At 45.9% G+C, this 24,012-nt stretch overlaps 2 protein-coding genes across 5 annotated transcripts; one reads left to right on the top strand and one right to left on the bottom strand.

Moving 5' to 3' along the window:
- The first annotated feature begins 214 nt into the window (after window positions 1-214).
- Window positions 215-3,599, top strand: Htra2 (HtrA serine peptidase 2). 3 transcript variants are annotated; one of them, XM_046432213.2, is made up of 8 exons: window positions 220-781; window positions 886-1,090; window positions 1,178-1,372; window positions 1,589-1,621; window positions 1,823-1,928; window positions 2,241-2,310; window positions 3,050-3,145; window positions 3,243-3,599. In XM_046432213.2, exons 1-8 carry the CDS (start codon window positions 276-278, stop codon window positions 3,406-3,408), a joined length of 1,377 nt encoding a protein of 458 aa, XP_046288169.1. In that variant the 5' UTR covers window positions 220-275; the 3' UTR covers window positions 3,409-3,599. The 3 variants fall into 3 exon arrangements, with proteins under 3 accessions (XP_058431075.1, XP_046288170.1, XP_046288169.1); XM_058575092.1 differs by lacking the exon at window positions 1,589-1,621 and having other exon boundaries at window positions 215-781; XM_046432214.2 differs by lacking the exon at window positions 3,050-3,145 and having other exon boundaries at window positions 215-781.
- Window positions 3,548-23,906, bottom strand: Loxl3 (lysyl oxidase like 3). Of its 2 annotated transcripts, XM_046432209.2 has the most exons (14): window positions 23,796-23,906; window positions 22,175-22,499; window positions 20,369-20,532; window positions 19,464-19,678; window positions 7,038-7,257; window positions 6,632-6,812; window positions 6,340-6,494; window positions 5,941-6,108; window positions 5,644-5,806; window positions 5,201-5,444; window positions 4,985-5,100; window positions 4,765-4,901; window positions 4,550-4,661; window positions 3,548-4,109 (listed from the first exon to the last, which is right to left on the bottom strand). In XM_046432209.2, exons 2-14 carry the CDS (start codon window positions 22,485-22,487, stop codon window positions 4,036-4,038), a joined length of 2,262 nt encoding a protein of 753 aa, XP_046288165.1. In that variant the 5' UTR covers window positions 22,488-22,499; window positions 23,796-23,906; the 3' UTR covers window positions 3,548-4,035. The 2 variants fall into 2 exon arrangements, with proteins under 2 accessions (XP_046288165.1, XP_046288166.1); XM_046432210.2 differs by lacking the exons at window positions 7,038-7,257; window positions 20,369-20,532; window positions 22,175-22,499; window positions 23,796-23,906.
- Window positions 23,907-24,012: the final 106 nt, after the last annotated feature.

Raw genomic sequence — 24,012 nt, 5'->3', positions numbered from 1 at the left:
TGCCGGGACTGGAAGTCCGAGGCGCCCCGGAAGGGCTAGCGGTCCCAGCATGCCCCGCGGCCTCTTGGGCAGCCTAAGAACTGGCGTCCCACCGGGACCACAATTCCCGGCATTCGTGGAGCGGGGCGGAGTCAGCCTCCGGGAATCCTGGGTCCCGGCGTGCACTTCTGGAGGACTTCAGGTACCAGCGTGCTCCGCTTCCCGCTGTCCGCCTGCTAGCGTCCGGGGCACCGCCTTTGAGTAGGGCGGGCGAGGAGGCAACCGAGGCGGAGCTGATGGCTGCGCTGAGGGCGGGGCGGGGTGCAGGCTGGAGCCTCCGCGGATTGCGGGCTTTGGGGGGTATTCTCTGGGGTAAGGGACCCTTGTTGACCCCTGACCTCCGGGCCCTGCTGACGTCAGGCACTCCTGACCTCCAGGCCCGGGTGACTTATGGGACCCCCGGTCTCCGGGCCCGGTTATCTGTGGGGGTCCCTCAGTCGCGGGCATGTCTGACGTCTGGGACCCCGGACCCCCGGGCACGACTGACTGCTGAGACTCCAGATCCCCGGACCCAGGAGTTCTCGGGGACCCCTGGAACCCGCTTGCGCGTGTGGCTGGCGGTAGCGCTGGGCGCTGGGGGGGCTGTGCTGCTGCTGTTGTGGGGCGGGGGTCGGGGTCCCCCATCGGTCCTTGCTGCTGTCCCTGCTCCGCCACCCACCTCACCCCGGAGCCAGTACAATTTCATCGCAGACGTAGTGGAGAAGACGGCACCTGCCGTGGTCTATATCGAGATCCTGGACCGGTAATGGTGGGATAGAATTGGAGGCATCCTAGTCGCGGCCCGAGGGCGGGTGAACGGGAGGAATGGGAGCTTCCTCATCTCCGTGGTTCCCTTTCCTATTTCAGGCACCCTTTCTCTGGCCGTGAAGTCCCTATCTCGAACGGCTCAGGATTTGTGGTAGCCGCTGACGGGCTTATCGTTACCAATGCCCATGTGGTGGCCGATCGGCGCCGAGTCCGTGTGAGGCTGCCTAGTGGCGACACATATGAGGCCATGGTCACAGCTGTGGATCCTGTGGCAGACATTGCCACACTGAGGATTCAGACCAAGGTGGGGTTGGAGTAAGTCACGTCTTGTTGGAGCTATTTGCTTACTCTCATCTCTAGATGACAGTCCCCCTGCCTCATTCTTCCTTAGGAGCCTCTCCCCACATTGCCCCTGGGACGGTCCGCTGATGTCCGACAAGGGGAGTTTGTTGTTGCCATGGGAAGTCCGTTTGCACTGCAGAACACGATCACATCTGGCATTGTTAGCTCTGCTCAACGTCCAGCAAGAGACCTGGGACTCCCCCAAACCAATGTGGAATACATTCAAACTGATGCAGCTATTGATGTACGTCCTGATATGTGAGAAATGACAAATGGGATTGGTGGATGTGTAGTACAGGGGCCAACTTATGAGCCTATATTCAGAGGTTGGGCTGCAAAAAGGCAGCTACTCATTCATGGGCTGGGAGAGAAGACAATTTGGAGAAAATGCCTATAACTTGGTTATGTCCCCAGGCTTAGAATCCCTAGAACTCTTCCATATTTTCTTCTTGTCCTGCAGTTTGGAAACTCTGGAGGTCCCCTGGTTAACCTGGTGAGTGTGATCTTTCTTCTAAGAATTCCTGCCTCAGGACAGCGTAGAAATGGTGGTTTTCTTTTCTGACTTACAAATACAAGTTTCTGTGCAATCGCTGTTGCCTCTCTTCCAGTGTCCAATCATATCCCCTCAATAGTCTCTGCTACTCCTGTTCAGGTGTTCCCACCCTTACTATCTATTTGGGTTGTGTCCCTGCAGGATGGGGAGGTGATTGGAGTGAATACCATGAAGGTCACAGCTGGAATCTCCTTTGCTATCCCTTCTGATCGCCTTAGAGAGTTTTTGCATCGTGGGGAAAAGAAAAGTGAGCTTGGCTTAGAGGGAAAGGGATACCTTTACAATGGTGGATGGGATATAGGGCAGGGGCATTCCTTGGGACTTACTGAAGGGGAATTCTTTTTTTTTTTTTAATATTCTTTTTTGTAGTTGTTGATAGACCTTTATTTTATTTATTTATACGTGGTGCTGAGGATCAAACCCAGTGCCTCACACATGCCAGGCAAGTGCTCTACCTCTGAGCCACAGCCCCAGCCCACTGGAGGGGAATTCTATTGGAAGGAGAGGGAGGGGAAGGAAGGATGTAGCTGAGTGGGACTTATTTGTTTCCCTTTCATAGACTCCTGGTTTGGAATCAGTGGGTGCCAGCGCCGCTATATTGGAGTGATGATGCTGACTCTTACTCCCAGGTATGAGCATTAGGAATAGTGACATGTAGGGCCACTTGGTTGAAGCTGTTTGCTTACTCCCATCTCCAGATGACAGGTCTCTTTTACCCATTCTCCCTTTGAAACTTCTCCCCTCACTACAGTGATGAGCTACTGATCCCGTATTGAGCTTTGTTCTCACTTCTGTCTTCATTTAAGATGAGCTGCCTCTCACTGTTAAAAGAGTTGTTCCCTCTTATCAACTTGACTTTTTTATACTACCTGTTACTAGCTGTCTCCCTGTTACTGGATAGATTCCATCCTGTTACTGTTGTGATTTAGTTTTTAATCCATTAATCTGGCACTTAATGGCCATTTTCCACCTGTCTCTAACAGCTTTCTAGATTTGACTTCTGTTACTTCCTACAGGAATACTTTGTTCCAGCCAACCTGATTTCCCACTCCTTTGTCTTTATTTATGTTGTTCTTGTTTTATATAAATATCAGACCCATCCTTAGGCTCAGCCTGTGTTCTATTGCCCCCTTAAAGCTTTTCTTAGGATTCTAGAATGACATTAGTGCTATTGATTTAATTCTGTGTGTCATTTGGAATCAGTTCTCTTTTATGTACATATTGTACTTCCTAATTGCTAGAAGGCAAAAAGGGAACTGCCTTCGTATCTGTAGTACCTAGTGTGTGTCCTAGCCATGCATTTGTCAGTGAGTCTTGAAGTGGGGAGAATGCTAGGTGTGACTGATAGGGTTATCTGTGTCCTTTCAGCATTCTTGCTGAACTACAGCTTCGAGAACCAAGCTTTCCTGATGTCCAACATGGTGTGCTCATCCATAAAGTCATCCTGGGTTCCCCTGCACACAGGTGAAGGAGAGACTGTTTTGTGAGGTGGGGTGGGAGAGGTGTGTATGTGTCCTTGAAGTGGGATATCTACTCCATTTTTCTCCATCTTTTTTCACAGGGCTGGTCTACGACCCGGTGATGTGATCTTGGCCATTGGGGAGCAGCTGGTACAAAATGCTGAAGATGTTTATGAAGCTGTTCGAACCCAATCCCAGCTGGCAGTGAGGATCCGGCGGGGGCCAGAAACACTGACGTTATATGTGACTCCTGAGGTCACAGAATGACTGGATTAGCAAGAGTGTGAGGCTCTTGCTCGGATTTCCTCTTGGACTTCCTAGCCTGTATTCTGAGGGCACCTGGGCAGAGGATTTAATGAACCAGTGGGGGGCAGGTCCCTCCAATCACCAGCACCAATTCCTGGGCTCTGAAGAATCGCAAGAACACTTTTTATATAAAATAAAATTATACCTAGCAACATGTTATAGTCAAAAATGGGAGGGGAGGGCTGGATCTTTCTGCCCACCTAAAGGCTAGAGGTAAAGCTGTAGGCCCCCTGAAATTAGGGGAGCTATGGGAGCTGACCATCCTGATCTCCCTATTCAAGAAAACGAGCTGCTGACATCTATTGTTCTGGGCAGTTAGTCAGGTGCTGCTCTTTGTGGTATGTTCTGCTCGGTGCTGGGCCTGGGAGCAGATATTCCCCATACTTGGCCACAAATACTGACAGCTGGCCTAGGAAGGGGGCAGTAATTTCTACTGGACAGTTCCACATTCATAGTGCACAGGTGGATGAGTGCAGCAGGCCTGTTGACATCAGGCCTTCTGTGGTAAGCTCCTGAGGTAATGGCAGCCTCAGACCCCTGCCATTGGGGGCCAGTGGTGGTTTGCAGAAGAGGGTGGTGGCCCAGCCTTTAGATGATCTGGTTGCTAGTCTGGCCAGGGTAGCGCTCGAACCTCCTGTTGGCCTCTTCACCGAAGGCATCACCTGCAGAATAGACAGGCAGTGTGGGGGATTGTCCTGCACGGGGGCAGGAAGACAGATCCATTGTGGGGAAAGGTTGGAAGAAGTGGAGAGACTGAGGTCCGGAAGTGTATGGGAGCTGGGCACAGTGGTGTAATGCCTATAATCCCAGTGGCTTGGGAGGCTGAGGCAGGAGAATTGCAAGTTCAATGCCAGCCTCAGCAACTTAGCGAGACCCTAACTCAGAAATATATATATATATATATATATATATTTTTTTTTTTTTTTCCCTCGGCTTAGTGGTTAAGTGCCACTGGGTTCAATCTCTGTTACCAAAAAGCAAAAATGAAAATCAAAATGAAACAAATGCACAGGGGAGATGCAGAAACCACTTAGGGAAAAGCAAATGAAAGCCTTTCCTCCCTTCTCCCAATCCTCCTGGGATTGCTCTTCCCATCAAATACCAATGTGGCAGTTGTGCACCCAGATGCGATGTCCATCATATTTGCAGTTACATTTCATTGCATTGTTGGTGAAGTCACTCTCTGCTACTTCAAAATTTGGGTTGATGACCACCTGTGGGTTAAAAAGGCAACTTGACCCAGCTGCAATTCTCAAGTCCAAATGTGTATGAAATACCCATCCCACCTGCCATCTGGAAGCCCCAGACTCCAGGCACCTGGAGAATGTAGTTTCCTGGCTTTACATCTGTGATGTCAATCCACTGACAGTCGATGTCATGCCTGTAGAGATCCCAGCAACCTACAGTGATGCCCTGCTCTCCAAAGTTGGCACACTCATACCTCTTGGAGACATCTGAAGGGATTGGCATATGTTAGTAAAAAAAAAAAAATGCTGTGCTTTGGTGGTGGTGAAGTATATTCTGATTCCCAACTCACCCTCCTGACACTCAGTGTCTTCTAGACAGAAACTAGCTTTGTGGCCCTCAGCCACCTTGGTGCCGTTGGGGGTCAGGATATCATAATGAGTGAAGATGTCCATACTGTGGTAATGCCTGTGGGGACAAGGGAACTCCTGTTTCTTTCCCTGACTCCATCAGGCTTGCCTCCTCCCTGTGACCTTGCCCTTCTACTTGTCACCCTCTGCCCTCTCACCCATGGCATTCATGCCACACCCAGGAGTGGCGCCCAGCCTTGGGCCTGAAATCAGCTCGTCCCAGGTTGTGGATCTGGGAGGAGAATCTGAGCAAACGCCGATGGCCATAAGGCCAATTGGCTAAGCGGGCAGAGCTGGCCAGGCAGTTCTCTTCTGCAGCACAGTACAACATGTGCAGCGGCCGGTCCTCGATGTAGGCTGTCTCCTGCACCAGAGCTGAATGCAGCAGCAAATCTGAGGCAGCTGCATGGGAAAGGAAGAAGAGGGATAGGAGTCACTGCTGAGGGGCAGGGACAGATGGGGGTGCTTCCATTCCCCTTAGTGTGAGACTGATTTTCCACGGGGAAGGAGTAACCCCTCCATATTATTATACCCTCTCTCCTTACAAGGGGTGGCCCAGAGTCTCCCTTCTTTCACTTGTGACACCCTAACCTTCACTCACTCTCAGAACAGATGACTCCAGCAGTGAAGCGGGTCCCTGTCCTCTTGCAGGTGATGTGGGTGCTGTGATGGGCACATTGGTCCAGGGACAGCTCAGTCCCTGTGCAACGTACTCCACTCATCACCACCTCCGTTATATTCCCCGAGTCCCAGTACCAGGTCTCCTGGGGACATATGTAGGTATTTCTGTGAGGCCTCAGGATCCAGCCTGTTGGCCAAGGGACTCATTTCCATAGTCCTTTGCCCGAAACAGGCTTTGAAGACAATAGCTTTAGCTTCCCTTCTCCTTCCTACTTACCTGCAGGCCATGATTGGCGTAGCCCAGACCAAGTTGCCTACAGGCCACCATGGCCTCCAGTGTCCCCCAGTCATCCCCACAGATGAGGCCCCAGCGAAGGTGCCCAGGTCCCCCTACTTGCACCTCAACTCGTCCCTCATGTCGGCTGCGGCCCCCACTGAGTCGGATCTGTAGTGACAGAATGGAAGCACCAGGGGAAGCTTTTGGGGTGGGGTGGTGGGGTCTGTAGTAAGGTTGTGGCTAGAGTGATTTAGCTAGCAGGTGATGGGGGCAGAAGGAGCTGCAGGGTGGTAGGGCAATGGAACAATGGACTAGGGGCTATAAGGCTGTAGAATAGAGGTCAGGACTAGAAAAAATGAGAGATGGGAGACCTGAACAAAGGTGGAAAGTATGACTGACCTTGGTCTCCACTCCAGTGTAGGGCAAATTGCATCGCACCCCAGCATCCTGGCTATGGGAACAGTCCTCAGCTGTGATGTTCTTAAAGGGACACTTCCAGAGAGACGACTCCTGGCCAGAACATCGAACTTCACTCAAGTGGATGGCACCCATGCCTAGGGTGAGAAATAAAAGCTCAGGAGTTTGTAATTAGACCTTCACTGCCCAGGGAACTCTACCTTCCCAAGGAATATGCCCCCTGGGAATGTGAACCTCCTCCTTCCTTCTCCCTCCCATCTCCCTGCCCCCTCACCCTGCCCCATGCGGGCACCACTCAGAGCCTCTCGTGCACTGCCAAAGCCCAGCTCCCGACACACCACGCTGGCTGCCTGCAGATCCCACTTGCGGTCACAGACTGTGCCCCATGTGCCAGACTTCAGGACTTCCACCCGGCCCTCTCCAGGGTGGGCTCCACCTTTTAGACGCACACGTGCCTGTAGAGGGGAGAGATGTGCCCAGCAGAGGTGAATGGAAACAGCCTGGACATGACTAAGTAGAATGTTTGGTGGGAGGGAGTGGGTGTTGTCAGGTCTGTGGCCCACCCCCTGGAAGGTTCCTCTCTGTTCTCAAAGGTCAGGGCTGTGCTTAATGGGAGGGGGTTGGCCAGACTAAAGGGTTTTCCACCTGGGCTGGGAAAGGTCAGTCACTGTCTCACACACCTCCCCCTGAGGCTTCAACTGTTGTTGCTTCTTCTGGCCACTGGACGCCGTGTAGAGAGGGCCTGGCACACAGCTCACCACCGCAGGGGCCCCCCCAGGACACCTGGTGGTTTCATTGGCACGATAGAACTCCAGAGGACAGAGGGAGAGGTGGGCTTCCGTGCCCACGCACGCCACCCCATGCAGACCAAAGGAGTGTTGCTGCCGCTGGGCCAGCAGCCTGGGGGGACAGGAGTGAGGTGCAGTAGGGTAAAACAATGCTCCTGCCTCTGTGCCCCACAAACCTCTGCCCACTCCATTGCTCCCCCATCCCCCCAACCTCTTATGAACACATATTCCCTCTTTTCCCCTTTTGTGTTTCTCTTGAGAGAGACACAGGAATTGCCAAGAGTGTAGCTGAAAGTGCCTTGACCACCCAGACAGGAGGGTCCTTGGGGAACTTCTGCAGCAAAAGAACCCTAGGGAAAGGATAACCAGTCTTGACTTGCTTGACAGAAACCTTGTGGTTTCATGAAGGAGCCAGGAGCTTAGGCTGCTGTACAAATCAAGTGGGAAGCCAGAACTATACAGTCAGAAGCAATAGTCAGTGGGTAGTGGCCAACACCAACTAGATCCTGAATATCCAGAATGAGTAGAACCTGTCTATCATGCTGAGACTGAAGTAACTGAGCAAGTCAGGATACAAAGGATGAGGAAGTCTTGGATCTAAATGGCTTTCCAGAGGCCAGAGGGGCTTCCAGGTCAGAAACTCTGTAAGGTAGAATATGGTGAGCAGTTACAGGAAGAAAAGACCAGATGGTGGCCATAGGAAGGACTGGTGGCATACTATAGTGACATGGCCATATCTACATTCATAGAAGCTCAATTCACAATAGCTAAGCTATGGAACCAACCTAGGTGCCCTTCAATCGGTAAATGAATAAAGAAAATGTGGTATATATATACACAAAGGAGTATTACTCAGCTATAAAGAATGAAATTATGACATCTTCCAGTAAATGGATAGAACTGGAGACTACCAGTTCTAAGTGAAATAAGCTAATGCCCCCAAAACCAAAGGCCAAATGTTCTCTCTGATATGTAGATGCTGGCTCACAAATGGGGGTGGTGGGTGGAGGGAGGAGTGGAGGTTCACCGGATTGGACAGGAGAATGGGGGGATGGGAGGGAGGATGGGAATGGGAAAGACAATAGGATGAATCAGACATAACTTTTCTATATTCATATATGAATACATGACCAGTGTAACTCCACATCATGTTTAACCACAAGAATGGAAAGTTATAATCCATGGATGTATGATATGTCAAAATACATTCTACTGACATGTATAACAAAAAAGAACGAATACAAAAAGGAAGGACTGGTGATGGCATAAGCAGGAATGAAGACATATGAATGCAGGACAGACAAAGCTGGAGGGATTGCATGGTCAGAGAAGGAATGTAGATGGGAATAACAGTGACAAAGGTAGCCTAGGATCTGAGCTGAGCTGTAGAAGTCTTTAATGAGATGTCCATGCTTCTACAATTTCAACCCAACGATGTCCCTTAGACATCTGAGCAGGTAAGTAGGACTAAATTAGAGATGGTAAAGCTTGGAAATAATACTGCAGAGAGATGCTTGAGGAGGGGAAGAAAGGGAGGCTTTGTGCAATGAGAGATTGCAGTGAGGTGTGGGGAGAATAGAAGTACCCTTAAAAGCCACACACCTGCAATGCCAGAGACTCTGGAGGTTAAGGTAGAAGGACCAAAAGCTCAAGGCCAGCCTTAGCAATGTAGTAAGACCCTACCTCAAAATAAAACAAAAGGGCTGGGGATGTGTGGATACAGCTCAGTGGTAGAACGAACCTGGGTTCAATCCCCAGTACTGCCAATTAAAAAAAAAGAGACGTACCCTCTTTGCAGAACACCTGGGTAGAGCCCAGAGATAAAGGGAAGCAGATAGGTGGAATGGACCTGTGAGGCTGATCTGGTGATGAATTATTGCGGTAATCTTCCCTATCAATGTACGTGGAAGGAAGGAATATAATGACTTGAAGCCATTTGCTAGGAAGACAAAGAAAGAAGGAAACATTTCTAACAAAATGGACAAAGGAAGCCTGGAAATTTTACAGAATATCTTTGGAAATTCAGGGGAAATGGATCCTGAAGATCGAAGAGATAAGGTACCACCCCAAAGTTCTGTTCTACTGCAAATAAAAGTCAGAGAGGCCATCAAAGGAAAAAGTTTCTATTTTCTAAACTCTCTCTTTTCTGTTCTCTACAATGAACAAAATCAATGCAGCAGTGTGTGCTTTAATACTGGGGTCAGGGAAGTGCAGACTATGGCCATGTGAGGCAAAGATGACCATAAGCTAAGACAAGTACTGCAAGAACACCCTCAAGTTTTGAGCTACTTTGCAACCACTAGAGGGAGAAACTGGGGAATAAGGGATACCAGGAGTGACCCTGGAACTTGCTGAGGAAAGGAGGGGACAGTGAAAGAGCTGAATTTTGTGTACCTCGATCACTGCTAAAGAAGTCGTCAGCAGAACTTAATTTTAACATGCAAACTGCCTTTTAGAGATCAGTCAGGAGGAAGGATTGGAAGTTTCCCATTTCCTTAACTTCTTAAGGGGCACAGGAGAGAGTCATGGAACTGGGAGTCTAATAGTGTGAGCAGGGCCAGAGAGGCAGGGACTGTGAATCTCACTCCATTCCTGGAAAGTTTCTCACTCCACTTCAGGTAAACGGGTGGCATTTTAGAAACCTAGTTACATAAAGGTAGGATGGGAACACTGATCCCTTAGGCAAACTTAACTTCTTGGGAGAGAGATAAGTACAGTGTCTGAAGGAGAAAAATGCCAATGTATCTAGTAAAACTCACTGAAGGGGACAAACATGTGGAACAAAGTGCAAAAATCTTATGCAAGCTAAATTCCCCAGAGACTGATGTGGGGCCATTCTTACTTAACATTTCCATAAAGAATCTGGAAAGGGCTTTGTCATAGCTCCTGCTCCTCCACCTCTTGGTCAGCTCTTTCAGCCAAAGAGGCCTCTCTTGCATTCATCCCTGACCACAGCCTGATTCCTCCAACTTCATGATTCTGTGCTCCTGCTCCTCTCCATCCATCCCCAAATTTATTTACCTCTTGATTGGCCCCCTGCCCACTTGGGATTTGGGTTTGACTTTAGGCTTGATGACTGGTCTGCAAAAAGGAGAAAGATGTTGGTGGGAGTAGTGGTTAGATATGTGACCCAGGAGATGTAGAAGGTTATTTTCTGTTTCTGGAAAGGACCTTTCATGCAGAATGTGGGAAGGGACAAAGTAAAGCGTGGCTGGACTTCCCCATACACCACCAAACACATGGCAATCAATGTATGCACTTCAGGAACTCATGTCATTCTCTGGACTTAGCGATAGTGGATGGGAAATCCAATTTTAAAACTCATGCAGAGAAGAGGAGGTTTGAGGGAAGGTTGAGGGAGGAGAGAGAATGAAATTGCAGGTGAACTAAGGGCGGTGAAGAGTTGGGGAGAAGAAGCAGGAATCCAGATGGCTGAGGCTGCAATCCAAGCTATTTGGAGGAAATATAATGATAAGGGACTTCTTAGTTATTTCTACATTATTTCCTCCTTGTGTTTCCTAAAATCAAATCTTGCCCATCCACATGCTTGCCTCCCCACCTTCCCCCAGGAATGGCCATTCTCTAGTCACATTCCTAATCCATCAGCTTGGGTTCTAGGATGGACGTGGATGGTCTGTCATCCATCCATCCACCTCCTGGGTCCTCAGGGGAGTGCAGGAGGTCCCGGGGCTTTTGCCCCATTACCTTCCAAGGGACTTGGAGCGTCGGGCCGAGGCTTTGGCCGCTCGCTTCCTCAACTTTCTGTGAGGATGAGACAATAGTAGTCAGGATCAGTGTAGAAACAAATAGAAAAGGTCAGTGCCATCAGAATGAGGGACAAGATTTCTTTTCCAACAGTCAGATGGGTTCCTGATGGCAGGATATTCTATCATCAGATACTCCCAAGGCTCTACTCTTCATAGCTATTTGTCCTCAAGCTCATGACCAGGTAGGGAGGAAGTAACAAAGACTGTGAGCTCAGGATGAACAGTGTCCCAACACCAGAACAGCGTCCCAACTTAGATAAGACAGATGGGAAAGGGGGACTCCTGGGTCCAGATGTTGATGGCAAACCTTGGGAAGGTATTAGGGTTGCCACAATGACCAGGCTAGGATAGAGAACTAGCCTGGGGAAGGCCTGGGGAAGCTGACTGCATCATTTTTTCCCTTGGGTGCTCTCTTCAAGAAAGACTCTGGCATTGTCTGGGTCCCAGCTGCAAGATCATGATCAAGGACCAAGGCTGGATATCTGAGAACATTAAATTGGCTTTATTGGGAAGTGTACCCTTCCTCTTCAAGTTCCAATCTCATAAGCTTTGGTCATTCACAAATTGAGTTCATTTTCCAAACTTACTTCCAGGGAAATAAATATTTCAGAGTGATATTAATTGACTTATTTTATTCTCAGTTTTTTGTTTGTTTGTTTTTGACTGGGGATTGAATCTAGAGGCACTTGAGCACAGAGATACATCTCCAGCCTTTTTTCATTTTGTGTTTTTTTTTAGGTGTAGATGGACACAACACAATGCCTTTTTTTTTTTTTTTTGAGAGAGAGAGAGAGAGAGAGAGAGAGAGAGAATTTTTTTAATATTTATTTTTTAGTTTTTGGTGGATGTAACATCTTTATTTTATTTTTATGTGGTGCTGAGGATCGAACCCAGCGCCCCGCGCATGCCAGGTGAGTGCGCTACCGCTTGAGCCACATCCCCAGCCCTCATTTTGTGTTTTGACATAGAATTTTGTTAAGTTGCTGAGGCTGACCTCAAACTTGCAACCCTCCTGCCTCAGTCTCCTGAGATTGCAGGTGTGTGCCACTACATCCTGCTTTGAGGGGTTTCATTAGGTCTAATGTCATAACAGACAGAGCCCAGGTCTGTTTCTATCCCTCTTATCCCTTTAAATTTGAAGACTTTAATTATGGTCTCTCTTTGTCTGGTCTAACTATATATAGATGAATGCAGGTCTTGTCTGTCTGCTCTTTTAAGTTTATGTAATTCCCTGTCATCATCTTAGTTATCCTTTCTTTGAATTTATTCCTGTTTTGCTGTTTCTTTTGAGAAGTCATATTTTGTCATCGTGTACTGCTGAAGGTGCACTAGGATTTTAATATATGCATTTTAAACAGGTTAGAAGGTGTTTGGCATTTCCTCCCCCAGCTTCTTTCTGAGTATCTACTTAGTTGGTCTTTTTGTCAAAACATCCAAAATGTCTACTATTCCTACCAAGGAGTATACAACTCTCAGTTTCCTTTCTTGAGACATTACTGAGAGTTTAGAATGTTTCATCTTATAAATATATATGGTGTGAAACTTTTTCTCTTAATGTCTTTTTCTCAATATGTCTACTATGGGATGCTTTTGGCATTTTCTTTAACCAATGAACCCAAAGAGAACATCATGAGCACCAGTGTAGTACTGAGAATTTAATATTATCTGGAAATTTAGACATACCTCATGGGCTAAGGATGTAATTCAGTGGTAGAGCATCTGCCTAGCATGATTCCCAGAACTGAAACAAAACAAACCAAAACCAAAACCATCTTTTCTAAGTTAAGAATCTTGTAAGGTAGTTGTGTGTGTGTGTGTGTGTGTGTGTGTGTGTGTGTGTGTGTAGTTTAAAATATTGCATCTTATCAATATTAAATTTCTATCTATTCAATGTTTTATAAATGATTTGGTGACTCTTTAGGATCTTTGTTCATATTTGTCTTGATATACATGTCTTCATTTATATATATGTGCTTGTTTCTCACTATTATTGGTTTCTTTCTTCAACCATCAAACATAAATCCTGCCTCCATCTTTACAACTTCTTATTCCATCAAATTGTTTCTTTTCTAAGGCCATTCCCCACAAATGTTTCTGAATTCCATCTCTTACAATTATTTTCTTCTCACACACAACTTCTTCTCAACTAAATCCTTTTACATGGGCAAATCTCTACCACACACATACACAGACACCACACATGCACACAAATACACCCTTCATCCAATACCTCTCCACAGCAAAAAATTCCAGTTTTGTGACTCCAGAAGATCAGAAGAAATTTCAGTCCTCACCATTTCTATGTCCTCTTTCTCTACTCATTCCTTAACCCACTCTCTCTTATTTTCCCTACCCACCATTCTGCAATCACTTTTACATTGTTAAATTCAGATGCCATCTTTCAGCCTTCATCTTACAGACTTCGCCATCCATCTGATTCTCCTGTCTTTTCTCTTTCTTTGGATACCATAAAACTACAATAACCTGGTTTTATTCCTAATTCTACTTGCTCTTTCTTGGTCTTTGCAAGCTTCTAGTTTATCTTGTCATTTAAATTTTCAGAGCTCTTGCCAGATGCGATGGTGCACATCTGTAATTCCAGCTCCTCCAGAATCTGAGGCAGGAGGTTGTAAATTTGAGGCCAATCTGGGCAACTTAGGGAGACCCTGTCTCAAAATGAAAAATAAAAAAGGGGTGGGGAGCTGGGTATGATGACACACACCTGTGATCCCAGTGACTTGGAAGGCTGAGGCAGGAGGATCACAAGTTTGAGGCTAGCCTCAGCAACTTAGTAAGGCCCTAAGCAACTGAGCAAGACTCTACCTGAAAAAAAAAAAAAAGATACAAAAAAAAGAAAAAGGGGATGTAGCTCAGTGGTAAAACTCCCAGGTTCAATCCCTAGTATTGCAAACAAAATAACACACACACACACACAAACAAACAAAACAAAACAAAACAAAAAAAACACAAAAACCCAATAACAAAAACAAAAGCAGAACAAAACAAAAAACCCTTTGGTAGGTATTATTCTCACTTCATACTTGTTTCTCTATTTTACATTGTTAAATTCAGATGACATACTTCTCACTCCATACTTATATGGTCTCATTCATATCGTACCTTATATATTCCACTGCCTTCTTCTTGTTTCTACTTAGATAGCCTTTTTTTTTTTTTTTTGTACTGGGGATTGAACTCAGGGACACTTGACCACTGAGCCACAACCCCAGCACTATTTTGTATACTACTTAGAGACAGGATCTCACTAAGTTGCTTAGTGCCTCACTTTTGCTGAGCTGGCTTTGGACTCTGTGATTCTCTTGCTTCAGCCTTCTAAGCCACTGGAATTACAGGCTTGTACCACTGTGCCCAGCTCTGATTAGATATCTTGAAGTCATTGAAAAATATAATGTAGATCCAAAAACAAACAAACAAGCAAACCAAAAAACCCTCTTAGCAAAAGTCACTCCAAAAACCTAGGAGTCAACCTTGACTTCTTTCCTTGGCTCCTGAAGTCAATCAATAACTCAGTCTTGTCAATTTTACTTCCTTTATATCTATCCAATCCATTCACTCTTACTTTTCTCCAAACTATTTTCAGAAATGCAATCAAAATGATGGTCTGGAATCACAAACCTGATCATGTCATCTCACAGCCCTCTTCATTAGAACACATTTTAATGGCTTCCCATTACTGTTATTATAAAGTCCTGAATACTTTACATGGCCTATAAGGTCTTCTATGAGCTGGTATGTAATTACCTCTCTCATCATTCATTCACCTTTATATTCTCAGCACCTTGGGCAGTGCTTGGCAAAGAGTAGCAGTTCAATAAATATCTATCAAACTGAAATGAGCTAAAGAATGACTTCTTAAACAGCACTGAAGCTCTTAGAGCCTCAATTTCATTACATGTACAAAAGCAGTAAATAGTTCAATTATCTGAACATTCTTCTCTTCTAAAATTCTAAAACTTGCACATGCTGTAGGGTAGAACTACTCCAACAAGTTTAAAAATGATAAATATATTAGGTTATGATCTCTTCGACTTCCACTAAAAGCCAGCAAATCAATTTTTTTTCCCTCGAAGGAGGGCAAGTTTCTTCATACTGTCTTGGCTATCTTTCATAATTGTATTACCTCTAAGGATGCTCCCTCTGTCTGACAAGACCTGTGAAAGAAGATCTATGACTCATCATCATCACAGAGTCTCCCAGGACTTTTGTAATCTCTTTCCCCACTAACAATGACCTGTGTGCTTTAGCATATCTCCTTCCACAGCCTTCGGATCCCAGATTCATTATGAGATTCCAAATGTACAGCAAATATTCCTGCTCTGTGAAAACCACTTCAGGCTATACATATCTAGGGCAATTACAGGTTCTCTAGGGCTTCCCAGGCATGGTCCATCTCTAAAGCTATTTCTATTAACCTGAAGCCAGGAGACATCTGATTCTCTCAGGCAGTTTCATAATCATCTTAGGTGTCTCTTTTCTCATTTTCTATATCCTATTAATCTTCTTAGATCTATTCATTTCCCTCTAACTTAGCTGTCATTCGCCTAATAAGTTTCATTTTTTACAACAAACTTCTAACTAGTTTGCTGCATCTAGACCTTCCTGTCTCCACTCACTACTATCATGCAAACCTTCAAAAGCACTGGCTTTTTTTTTTTATCACTGCCTATCCAAAATACCTTTATTGTTAACCTTTTTTCTACAAGGCAATGGTCAAACCTTCAAATCTGGCACTAAAAATTTCATTTTATGATCTCATTCTATTCATTCTGATCTCTCTTTCATTATTTCTCAGCAAAACCCTACTCTCGTTTCCTATCTTCTAGGTATATCTTTTTCATTATCATCTCTGTCCCAGTCAACAATGACTTTCATGTTTCAAAGTCAAATGTTCATTTCTTAGTCCTCATGTTTTTAGATCTCTCAGTGGCACTGATATAGTCAATCTCTCCTTGAAGCTCCTTTTCTGGCTTCCAGGTTACCATACTCTTCTGGTAGTGTTTCTACCTACCTTATGTCATTATTTCCATTTCATCTTATCTTCCTGGCCTCTTAATACTGAAGCTTCCTGAGGTTCAGTCCTTGGACTTTTCCCCCCACCCTTTTAATATATACTCAATCTCTTGGTGATGTTGTGCAGTTTTTAGACTTTGTATTCCTATTATTTCTCCCAGTACTGAGGATTGAATCCAGGGTTTCATATATATTAGGGAAGTGCTCTACAACTGAGCTACACACCCTCAGCCCAGGCCTTTATATACCTTTATTTAACTGAACTCTAGAGTCACATATCCAATTGCCTTCTTCAACATTACCATTTCAACATCTTAAAAAACCTCAAATTTAAAAGGTCCAAAACCAAGTTTCTAATCTCCATGCCTCTCTCTATCTCCAAGAAAACATGTCCCACCCACTGTCTTCCTTAACAGAGAAGGCTAATACTATACTTAGCTGAGGCCAAAACCTATGGAATGATACTTAACTCCTCTTTCTCTCACAGGATGCTGATTTCATCAGCAAGTCCTGTCAACCCTGCAACTACACACAAAATTGGATCATTTTCCACGATGTCCATTGGTCACCATCACCTTTTACTTTGTCTAATAACCTCTACTAGTTACCCTGTCTTTTTGTGCCTAATGCCTCCTTAGCATCTACTGATAAAGCAGTTAATGGAAGAGGTTAAAAACAGAGTTCAGATATCACACCTCTGTTCAAACCCTACTTTTACTCTGTTCTTATCTTACAGAGTAAAAGCCAATGTCCCAAATAGCCCCACTTATCACCTTTGTTCACAGCTCCAGCCACAATGGCCCCCTGGAGAATAATAATGCCTTTTCTCCTCCCCACTACACTAACACAGTCCCCAGAATCTTTTTATTTATTATCTCTTTTTCTGGAAATGAGATCTATATGTCTGCATAACTTATTCCTTAACTCCTTTAAATGATTTTACTTTTTATTTTGAGGCAGGGTCTCACTAAATTGCTGAGGGTTTCTGGCCAAATTGCTAAGGCTGACCTTGAACTTGCAATCTTTCTGCCCCAGCCTCCCCAGTTGCTGAGATTGCAAGCATGTGCAACCATGCCTAGCTCTGACCTCTCTATTAAAACTACAGTCCCACTTCTACTTTTTCATTCCCTTTCCTGCTTTATTTTTATTTATTGTACTCATTACCATCCTTACACTTTATGATTTTACTTGTTTTCTGATTCTCCCTTAGTCCATGAAATCAGAAATTTTTGTGTTTTGTTCACTGTTGAATCCCTAGTGTCTACAACAACACTTGGCACATGTAGGGTCTCAATAAATAAACGTTGAATGAATGAATCTTTAAAACTTTGTTCATGCTATTCACTTCACTTGGAATGACTGCTATTTAAGTCCTACTGTTCTTTCAGAACCTGATGTTTGAATTAGGAAAGGTAAAGAACAAGCACAGAAAATGAAATATAGCCTCAAATGGATGATAGTAAAGAAACACAGCACATAGCTGTTTTAAAATGGTTTCATTCTCCAGACCAGATAAAGCATATTTCCCAGAGCTGATGGAACTTGCAGATGTGTCTCACTGCCAAGTCAAGGAAAATTTAAGGAACATGGAAAAGATGGGAGATTAGATAATATATTGTTAGATAATTTATTGAGATTAGATAATATATTGTTAAAATAAACAAAAGGAAAATCTATAGATATATAACACTCAAGAATAACTTAGTAAATAGAAAGTTTGTGAGCATTTAGGAAAAAAGATCCTTATAGATCTAAAAGGATTTCAATAAAAATATATTCAAAGGATTATTATTTCCTTCAGTGACGTAATTAGTAAATTTGAAGGCTGGAGTTGGCTGTGAACATGGTGTATCTGGATTTTAGCAAAGATCAACAAAACCTTCCATGATTTCATTTTAGATAGGATGGCAAAATGTGGGTTACATCATTGTAATGTTCTGTGTTTCTTCACAAATCTTCACAACTGTTTGTTAGAGGCTTGGTATAAACCTAGAGGAAAGTTTTGCAAGAATTAGGCTTTATTTATTTGGTATTGGGGATTGAACCCAGAGGTGCTTTACCACTGAGCCAATTACATCCCCAATCCTTTTTATATTTTATTTTGATACAGCTGGAGAATAATAATGCCTAACAATAGTTGCTTAGGGCCTGGCTAAATTGCTGAGGCTAGCCTTCAACTTGTGATCTTCCTGCCTTAGCCTCCTGAGTAGCTGGGATTACAGGCATGTGCCACCACACTCAGCAAGAATTAAACTTTAGTTTTAAATATTTCAGCAATGGTTTTTATGGTCATCTTGAGGAAGCCAGAAGGCATAGCTATCATGTCTGTCCACCAGAGAAGGCTGGCAGGGGTGACAGAGGGGAAATCATGTCAAAACTCCAGATTATATCACAGGAGCAGCATGAGATGGCTTTTAAATGACATATCAACCCCCTCACCCCACCAAAAAAAGCAACTCAGGGGCTGGGGCTTTAGCTCAGTGGTAGAGCACTTGACTTGCACATGTGAGGTACTGGGTTCCATCCTCAGCATCACATAAAAATAAATAAAGATATTGTACCAACTACAATTAAAAAATATTTAAAAAAACTCAATAGGGTAAACTCAACATACATTCAGGTTCAAAAAGGCCTATCAGTATTAAAGGTAAGCAAAGATCTGAATCGGTTTTAGGTGATTACAAGTTCCATGTAAGCAGTGGGATGCTATCTCAACAGAAAAGCAATGCAAATTTGAGGTATGCTTTAATCAAAGATGAATAGATGAACATTTCTATTGTGCCTTGCCCTATCAGACCACATCTGAAGTAGTGTACTCAGTGGAAAATCATCTAAATGTCAAGAGGCCTTTTAGCAAAACTGACCAAGAGCTGAAGAAAATAAGCATTTTGGGCCTGCGAAATAGATTATAGACAGACAGTGGAAAGATTTGCAAATACATGTATGGCTCCCAAATCCGTTTCTCAAAATGACCACTTCAGATGCTCCAAGGAAGGGAGACCTTGTAAGCACAGAACCGTTACCAGTGTGACTCGGTACCCTGGAAACTAGATGGAGAGGGTCGGGCGCCTGGGCCAAAGGATGTTTGGGAGAACTTCCCCAGAGTCCTGATGACTCGCGCTCACAGAAGGCCCGGGCGTCCAGTCCGCGCCGGACACACCCAGGCACAGCCCGGAGTGGCGGGCCGCGCCCTCACTGAACTCGGAAATCGCGAGGCTCCGCGCGCTCCGAGGCCCAGAGAATCTGCCCGCCGACCGCTGACGTCACCCCAGCAGCCACTCAGCAGTCCCCTGGCTCCGACGCGCGCGAGCGGGAACTTCACAGTCCCCATTTCAGATCTCCCTTGGGGACCCCTTCATGGTCCCACACGGTCTCTTAGCAAAAGTTTCCTAGTTTCTTCATTATTCCAGACCCCCGTGTCCCCCCAAAGCTTCAGACCCTTTCAGAGGTCGCTGAACACCATTCCTCAAGGAACACGACCCAGCCTCGGTTCGCTCCACCCATCGCCCGCGCCCCTCACCTGTAGAACGCTGTGTTGACCCGCTTTTCTCCAGGGAAGCCCAACATCCCGCAGACCACGTGGCTGTTGTGGGCACTCCATCCTTTGTCACACACTTGAGACCAGCCATCTGGAAGCCTGACTTCAACCAGGCCTTCAGTCACAGGCAGGGGTCGTCTGCCCCACCCAACAGCTGGTCGAAGTCGCACTTCCTCTACTTGTAGGTGATGTTCTACCTGGCAATGGAACCACAAAAAGGGGAGGGAATCCCAGTATCATCTCTCATATATCCTGCCAACTTTAAGGAACCCCAATTCAGTGTGCTTGCTGTAAACTCAGTGGTGGAATGGGACTGCAGCAGGTTAAGAAGGATGCCATGCCTGCTGTCAGTCTGAGGTTTATGGACTCTTCTGCAACCACAAGAGTGCAGGGACATGCTGTGCACTGAGAAATGGCCAAAGCTGCCAGGAGACGCTGAGGAAGGAAGACTTAGGTCTGCCTTTATGGAGCAGGAGTGGGCACTCCATAAAGGAAATGGCTTTGAAGGAGTAGAAAATAAGAAGGGAGATGTTCCAGGAGAGCAGAAACATCTAATGAGAGGGAGAGCACAGGATGCCTCCTTGGAGTGTCCTGGGATGAGTTGGAGAAGCTCATGCCAAGTTTAGTACCTTGAATGCTAATGATAATAAAAAACAGTGGATTATACAGCTCCTAGAAGCTCTATCATTTGTTCACTACCTCCAAGCCTCCCACCAATTCAAATCACCTCATGGGGGTGGCCTATGGGACCCACTACCTTTAATCTTTAATACCTTCTCTAACTACATAAGACCATCCTACAGTCCCTGCTGTCTGGCCATCCCGATAGGTGCATATGTGTGTGTGTGTGTGTGTGTGTGTGTGTGTGTGTGGTGTGTACTGCAGACCTCAATGACATTGGAATCTGAGAATCCAGGTAGGCGCTGGTCCTTGCAGATGACTCCGGCATCCTCATCATGGGTACAATCACTGTTTCCCCAACCCCGGGAGGCACATTCAGTCACACTCTGCTCAGTTCCACTGCAGCTCAGGTTGTCCAGCCAGATGCGGCCTATGGAAGGGGTGGGGGATGAGGGTAGAGAGAAGTTTGGGAAAGAAGGATGGAGTAAGGGGGATACTGGGAAGAGTGAACATCAGGGCCTTACACCTGGCCATCTGGCCATGAGAAGGAACAAGGGACCATGGTGGGGAAAAGTAAAGGACATAAGATTGATGGAAGATTGGTAGTGATCTGAGAATACTCAATAATTTAACAAGGTGAATAAAAAACTAAGAACCAACACTGAAGTTCTGATCAGTTCTTACCCATTCAATGATAGTTATAATTAATCAAGTACATACTGTGTGCCAGGTGCTCTACCATGTGTGTATATATAATTAACCATTCTTATAACAGAGCTGCCAGAAAACCATTTTATATGAATAGACTGGGTTCAGAGAAATTAAGTGACTTGCTTAAACCACATTGCCAATGAATGAGGCTTAGGAGTTTGGCCTGTCCATGACACCTGGAAATCTAAGATCCTTTCTCCTCATCCTGGTATTCTCCTATGTGCTTGTCCTGTCTATGTTGCCACATAGTCTCTTGTTCTTTTCTCTGGCTGGACCATACTGAATTCTTATAGATGTCCTCATAGAATTGGGCAGAACCTAAAAGTTGTCTGTTCCTGCCAAGATGCAGGGACCCCCCCTCATTTACACCCTGACAGAACTTACCCAGTTTCTGCTGGGATACCTTTCTCCTTCCCAACAGACTGTGTGTGTAACCATCAAAAAAGTCCTTATGATTCTTTTTTGTTCTTTTTCTTTTTTTTTCCTTGTGACTATAACTTTCCTGAACCATGTCCGATTCAGTCTTTTCAGTCCCTCAGCCACATGACTGTCCTTTCCATATTTGTAGACAACTATCATGTAATTGCTATTCAAGACCTTTTCTTTTTATACCAAACCACCTCTGGTTTCTTAAGCTACTCCCTCTGAAACTAGGCTTCTGAATCTTTCACATCTAGGCAGCTCTTCCCTGAAAATATTTCCATTTTCTACTGTTCCTCTTAAAATGTGACGTTTGCATGGGACACCTTATTCCAAAGCTGGTTTAGCTAGTGGGAACTGGTGGATCAGTTGCAGGCTACACTCGCTTCTGTCTATCATTTCCACTATGGGTTCATATGTGAAGCACCTCCGGACCTCAGTGAGAATTTCTCTTAAGCCTACCCCCTCAACCTCTATATGCCAGTTCTAGTTTGATTCTGTTAGCTGCAGTATCTGTGCTTCTTTCTGACATTAGAACATCCATACATCATTTACTAGCTCTCATCTTCCCTTGAAACCAACTTTAATTATTACAAGACTCACCTGTATCTGGGCTGTCCTTGTACATGTGTTTTTGTTGTTGTTGTTGTTGTTTGTTTGTTTGTTTTTACAATTATCTTTTTGCAGCAGAAAGAAACTTAGAAATCATCTAGTCATTGTGCACATGGTGCACGTGAGGCTCATAGAAAGCAGCGACTAGCCTGAGGTCACAGTTCTGGAAGTAACTATATTGGCTAGTTTGTCCCCTGTGGGTTTACTTGAAGCTGGCTGTTCTTGATGCTGTATGCCCTAGTGGCTGTGCCATTCTGGCATTCTCTCTCCCTGCACTTAGTCCACACTCAGGTATTACCTAGACTATGTCGGGAGTATTACTGACCTACCTGTTCCAGGGCCATATTTGGCACTGTGGGTCCAGCCTGTGGCCTCTGTGAAGCCCAGCTCACGGCAGAGGACATGGGCAGCCTGCAGTGTGAAGTCATCATCACAGATGGTGCCCCATTCACCAGCTCGCTGTATCTCCACTCGGCCCTCATAGGGTTTCCTGGGGAAGCCAGCGAGCCGGAACCGCAGTCCCTGGCTTCCCGCCTTCTTCTCAGGGCCCGTGGAAGGGGACGGAGACCCCAAGCACAAGCTGCACATGAGGTACAGCAGCAGGCCCCATGGACTCCACAGCCAGATGCTGACAGGTCGCATGGCAGGAAACGCCTGGACACCCCAGAGAGAGTGTGTAAAGCCCAGAGTCAGAGAAAGAAGGGAGGAGTTGTGGGGAAGGAGATTCCCTTAATGACTGAGAGATAGAAACACACTCTAAATGAAGGCAGAGACACAAAGTCAAAGAGGGACACAGATTGGGGTGTGGGAAGGGGTTCTCTTTCCCTTTTGGAAATAATAAAACTCATAATAAGTAGTTACAACCCACATGTCCTTCCCTAGTTTGCCATCATCTTCATTTATCCCCATTCACCAGTCTTAGAGACCCAGAGATCAGAAGACAGAGGTTAGAAACCAAGAGTCAGAGAATGGTCAAGATAAAGAGAGACTGAGAAAAGACACACAGAGAGGAAGACCCGGACAGGATGTGAGAGGAAGGGAGACTGTGGGAATGAAGGGGGCAACACAGAAAGAGACAGTGGAGAGAGACACGTTGAAGATGGATGGAAAGTGACATGGAAAAGAATCGTGCACACAGTAATGAGGAGTGAGGGAGAGAGACAGAAGACATGTGAGGAGAGGAATTGACAAGATCCAAGGAGCAGGCAGAGTAGGGATGACCCCGATTAGCCAGACAAATGACAGACAGCTATACAGATTGTGGAGAGAGACAGGCAAAGGGAGACTGGGAGACCCTCAGAACCCTTGAGTGGGAATCCTATCTGGGCAGATTCCTATCTGCAAATTTTTATCTCTTTCCCAGGCAGGGAGGGCAGCCGCAAAGGGCTTGTGGAGAAACCGCTGCATTCCCTTCTCAGCACACAGACTTTCAGATGCCCTGCAGGGTCAAGGAGCCCAGTAACGCTAGGCCTCATGCTGGGCAGAAAATGGGGTGGGGTAGTCCAAGCCTTCTGCTCACACCAGTGTGGCTGTCACCGGGCAACGGGAGGCCAGGGTGCGTTCTCCACTCTTTGCCCAAGGCCTTCTCTGTCCAGGGCTGAGAACAACCTCTCCACAGAGAGGGGGCTCCCTGAACATGCTTTCCCCAAACCAGACAAACAGCTCAACAAGACAGCTTTGTTTTGGGAACATTTGGCTTTGGGGCTCAGGGGTAGGGCCTCACAGAGGAGCCCCCTGCCTCCCAGCTGCCCCTCATGAAACACCCTGCAGCCCCCACCCTCGATATTTGTTCTTTTCCCCACTCTTCTTGTGTCTCATTCCCCTTAGACAATAATAAAACTCTCAGTTGGTTGGTTTCCCCGACTCCATCCCACACCACCCCTTTTCCTTGGTCCCTCCACATCCTCTACATCCCAAATTCCCCTTTCTCAGGCAGCTTGCCTTCCCTACCTTTGGCTGGAAAGGGCCCTAGGGACTGGGAGAAGAGTCCTGGTCCTGGAGATTAGTGCTAGGACTTCCAAAAAAAAAAAAAAAAAAGTGCTCGGCCAGGGGAGACTGGACCCCCCCTCTCTCCCCCCTCGCTGCTAGTCCCTCCCACGTCCCCTTGAGCCCTCCCACATTCCTCTTTCTCCCTCCATTCCTCTCAAGCCAGTTCCCTCCTCTACGT

This window comes from Marmota monax, unplaced genomic scaffold (assembly GCF_021218885.2).
Source record: "Marmota monax isolate L192 unplaced genomic scaffold, Marmota_monax_Labrador192_F-V1.1 WCK01_AAM20220418_F8-fsc00106, whole genome shotgun sequence".
NCBI classification, from domain to species: domain Eukaryota; kingdom Metazoa; phylum Chordata; class Mammalia; order Rodentia; family Sciuridae; genus Marmota; species Marmota monax.
This window is presented reverse-complemented; position numbering and strand designations above follow the sequence as displayed.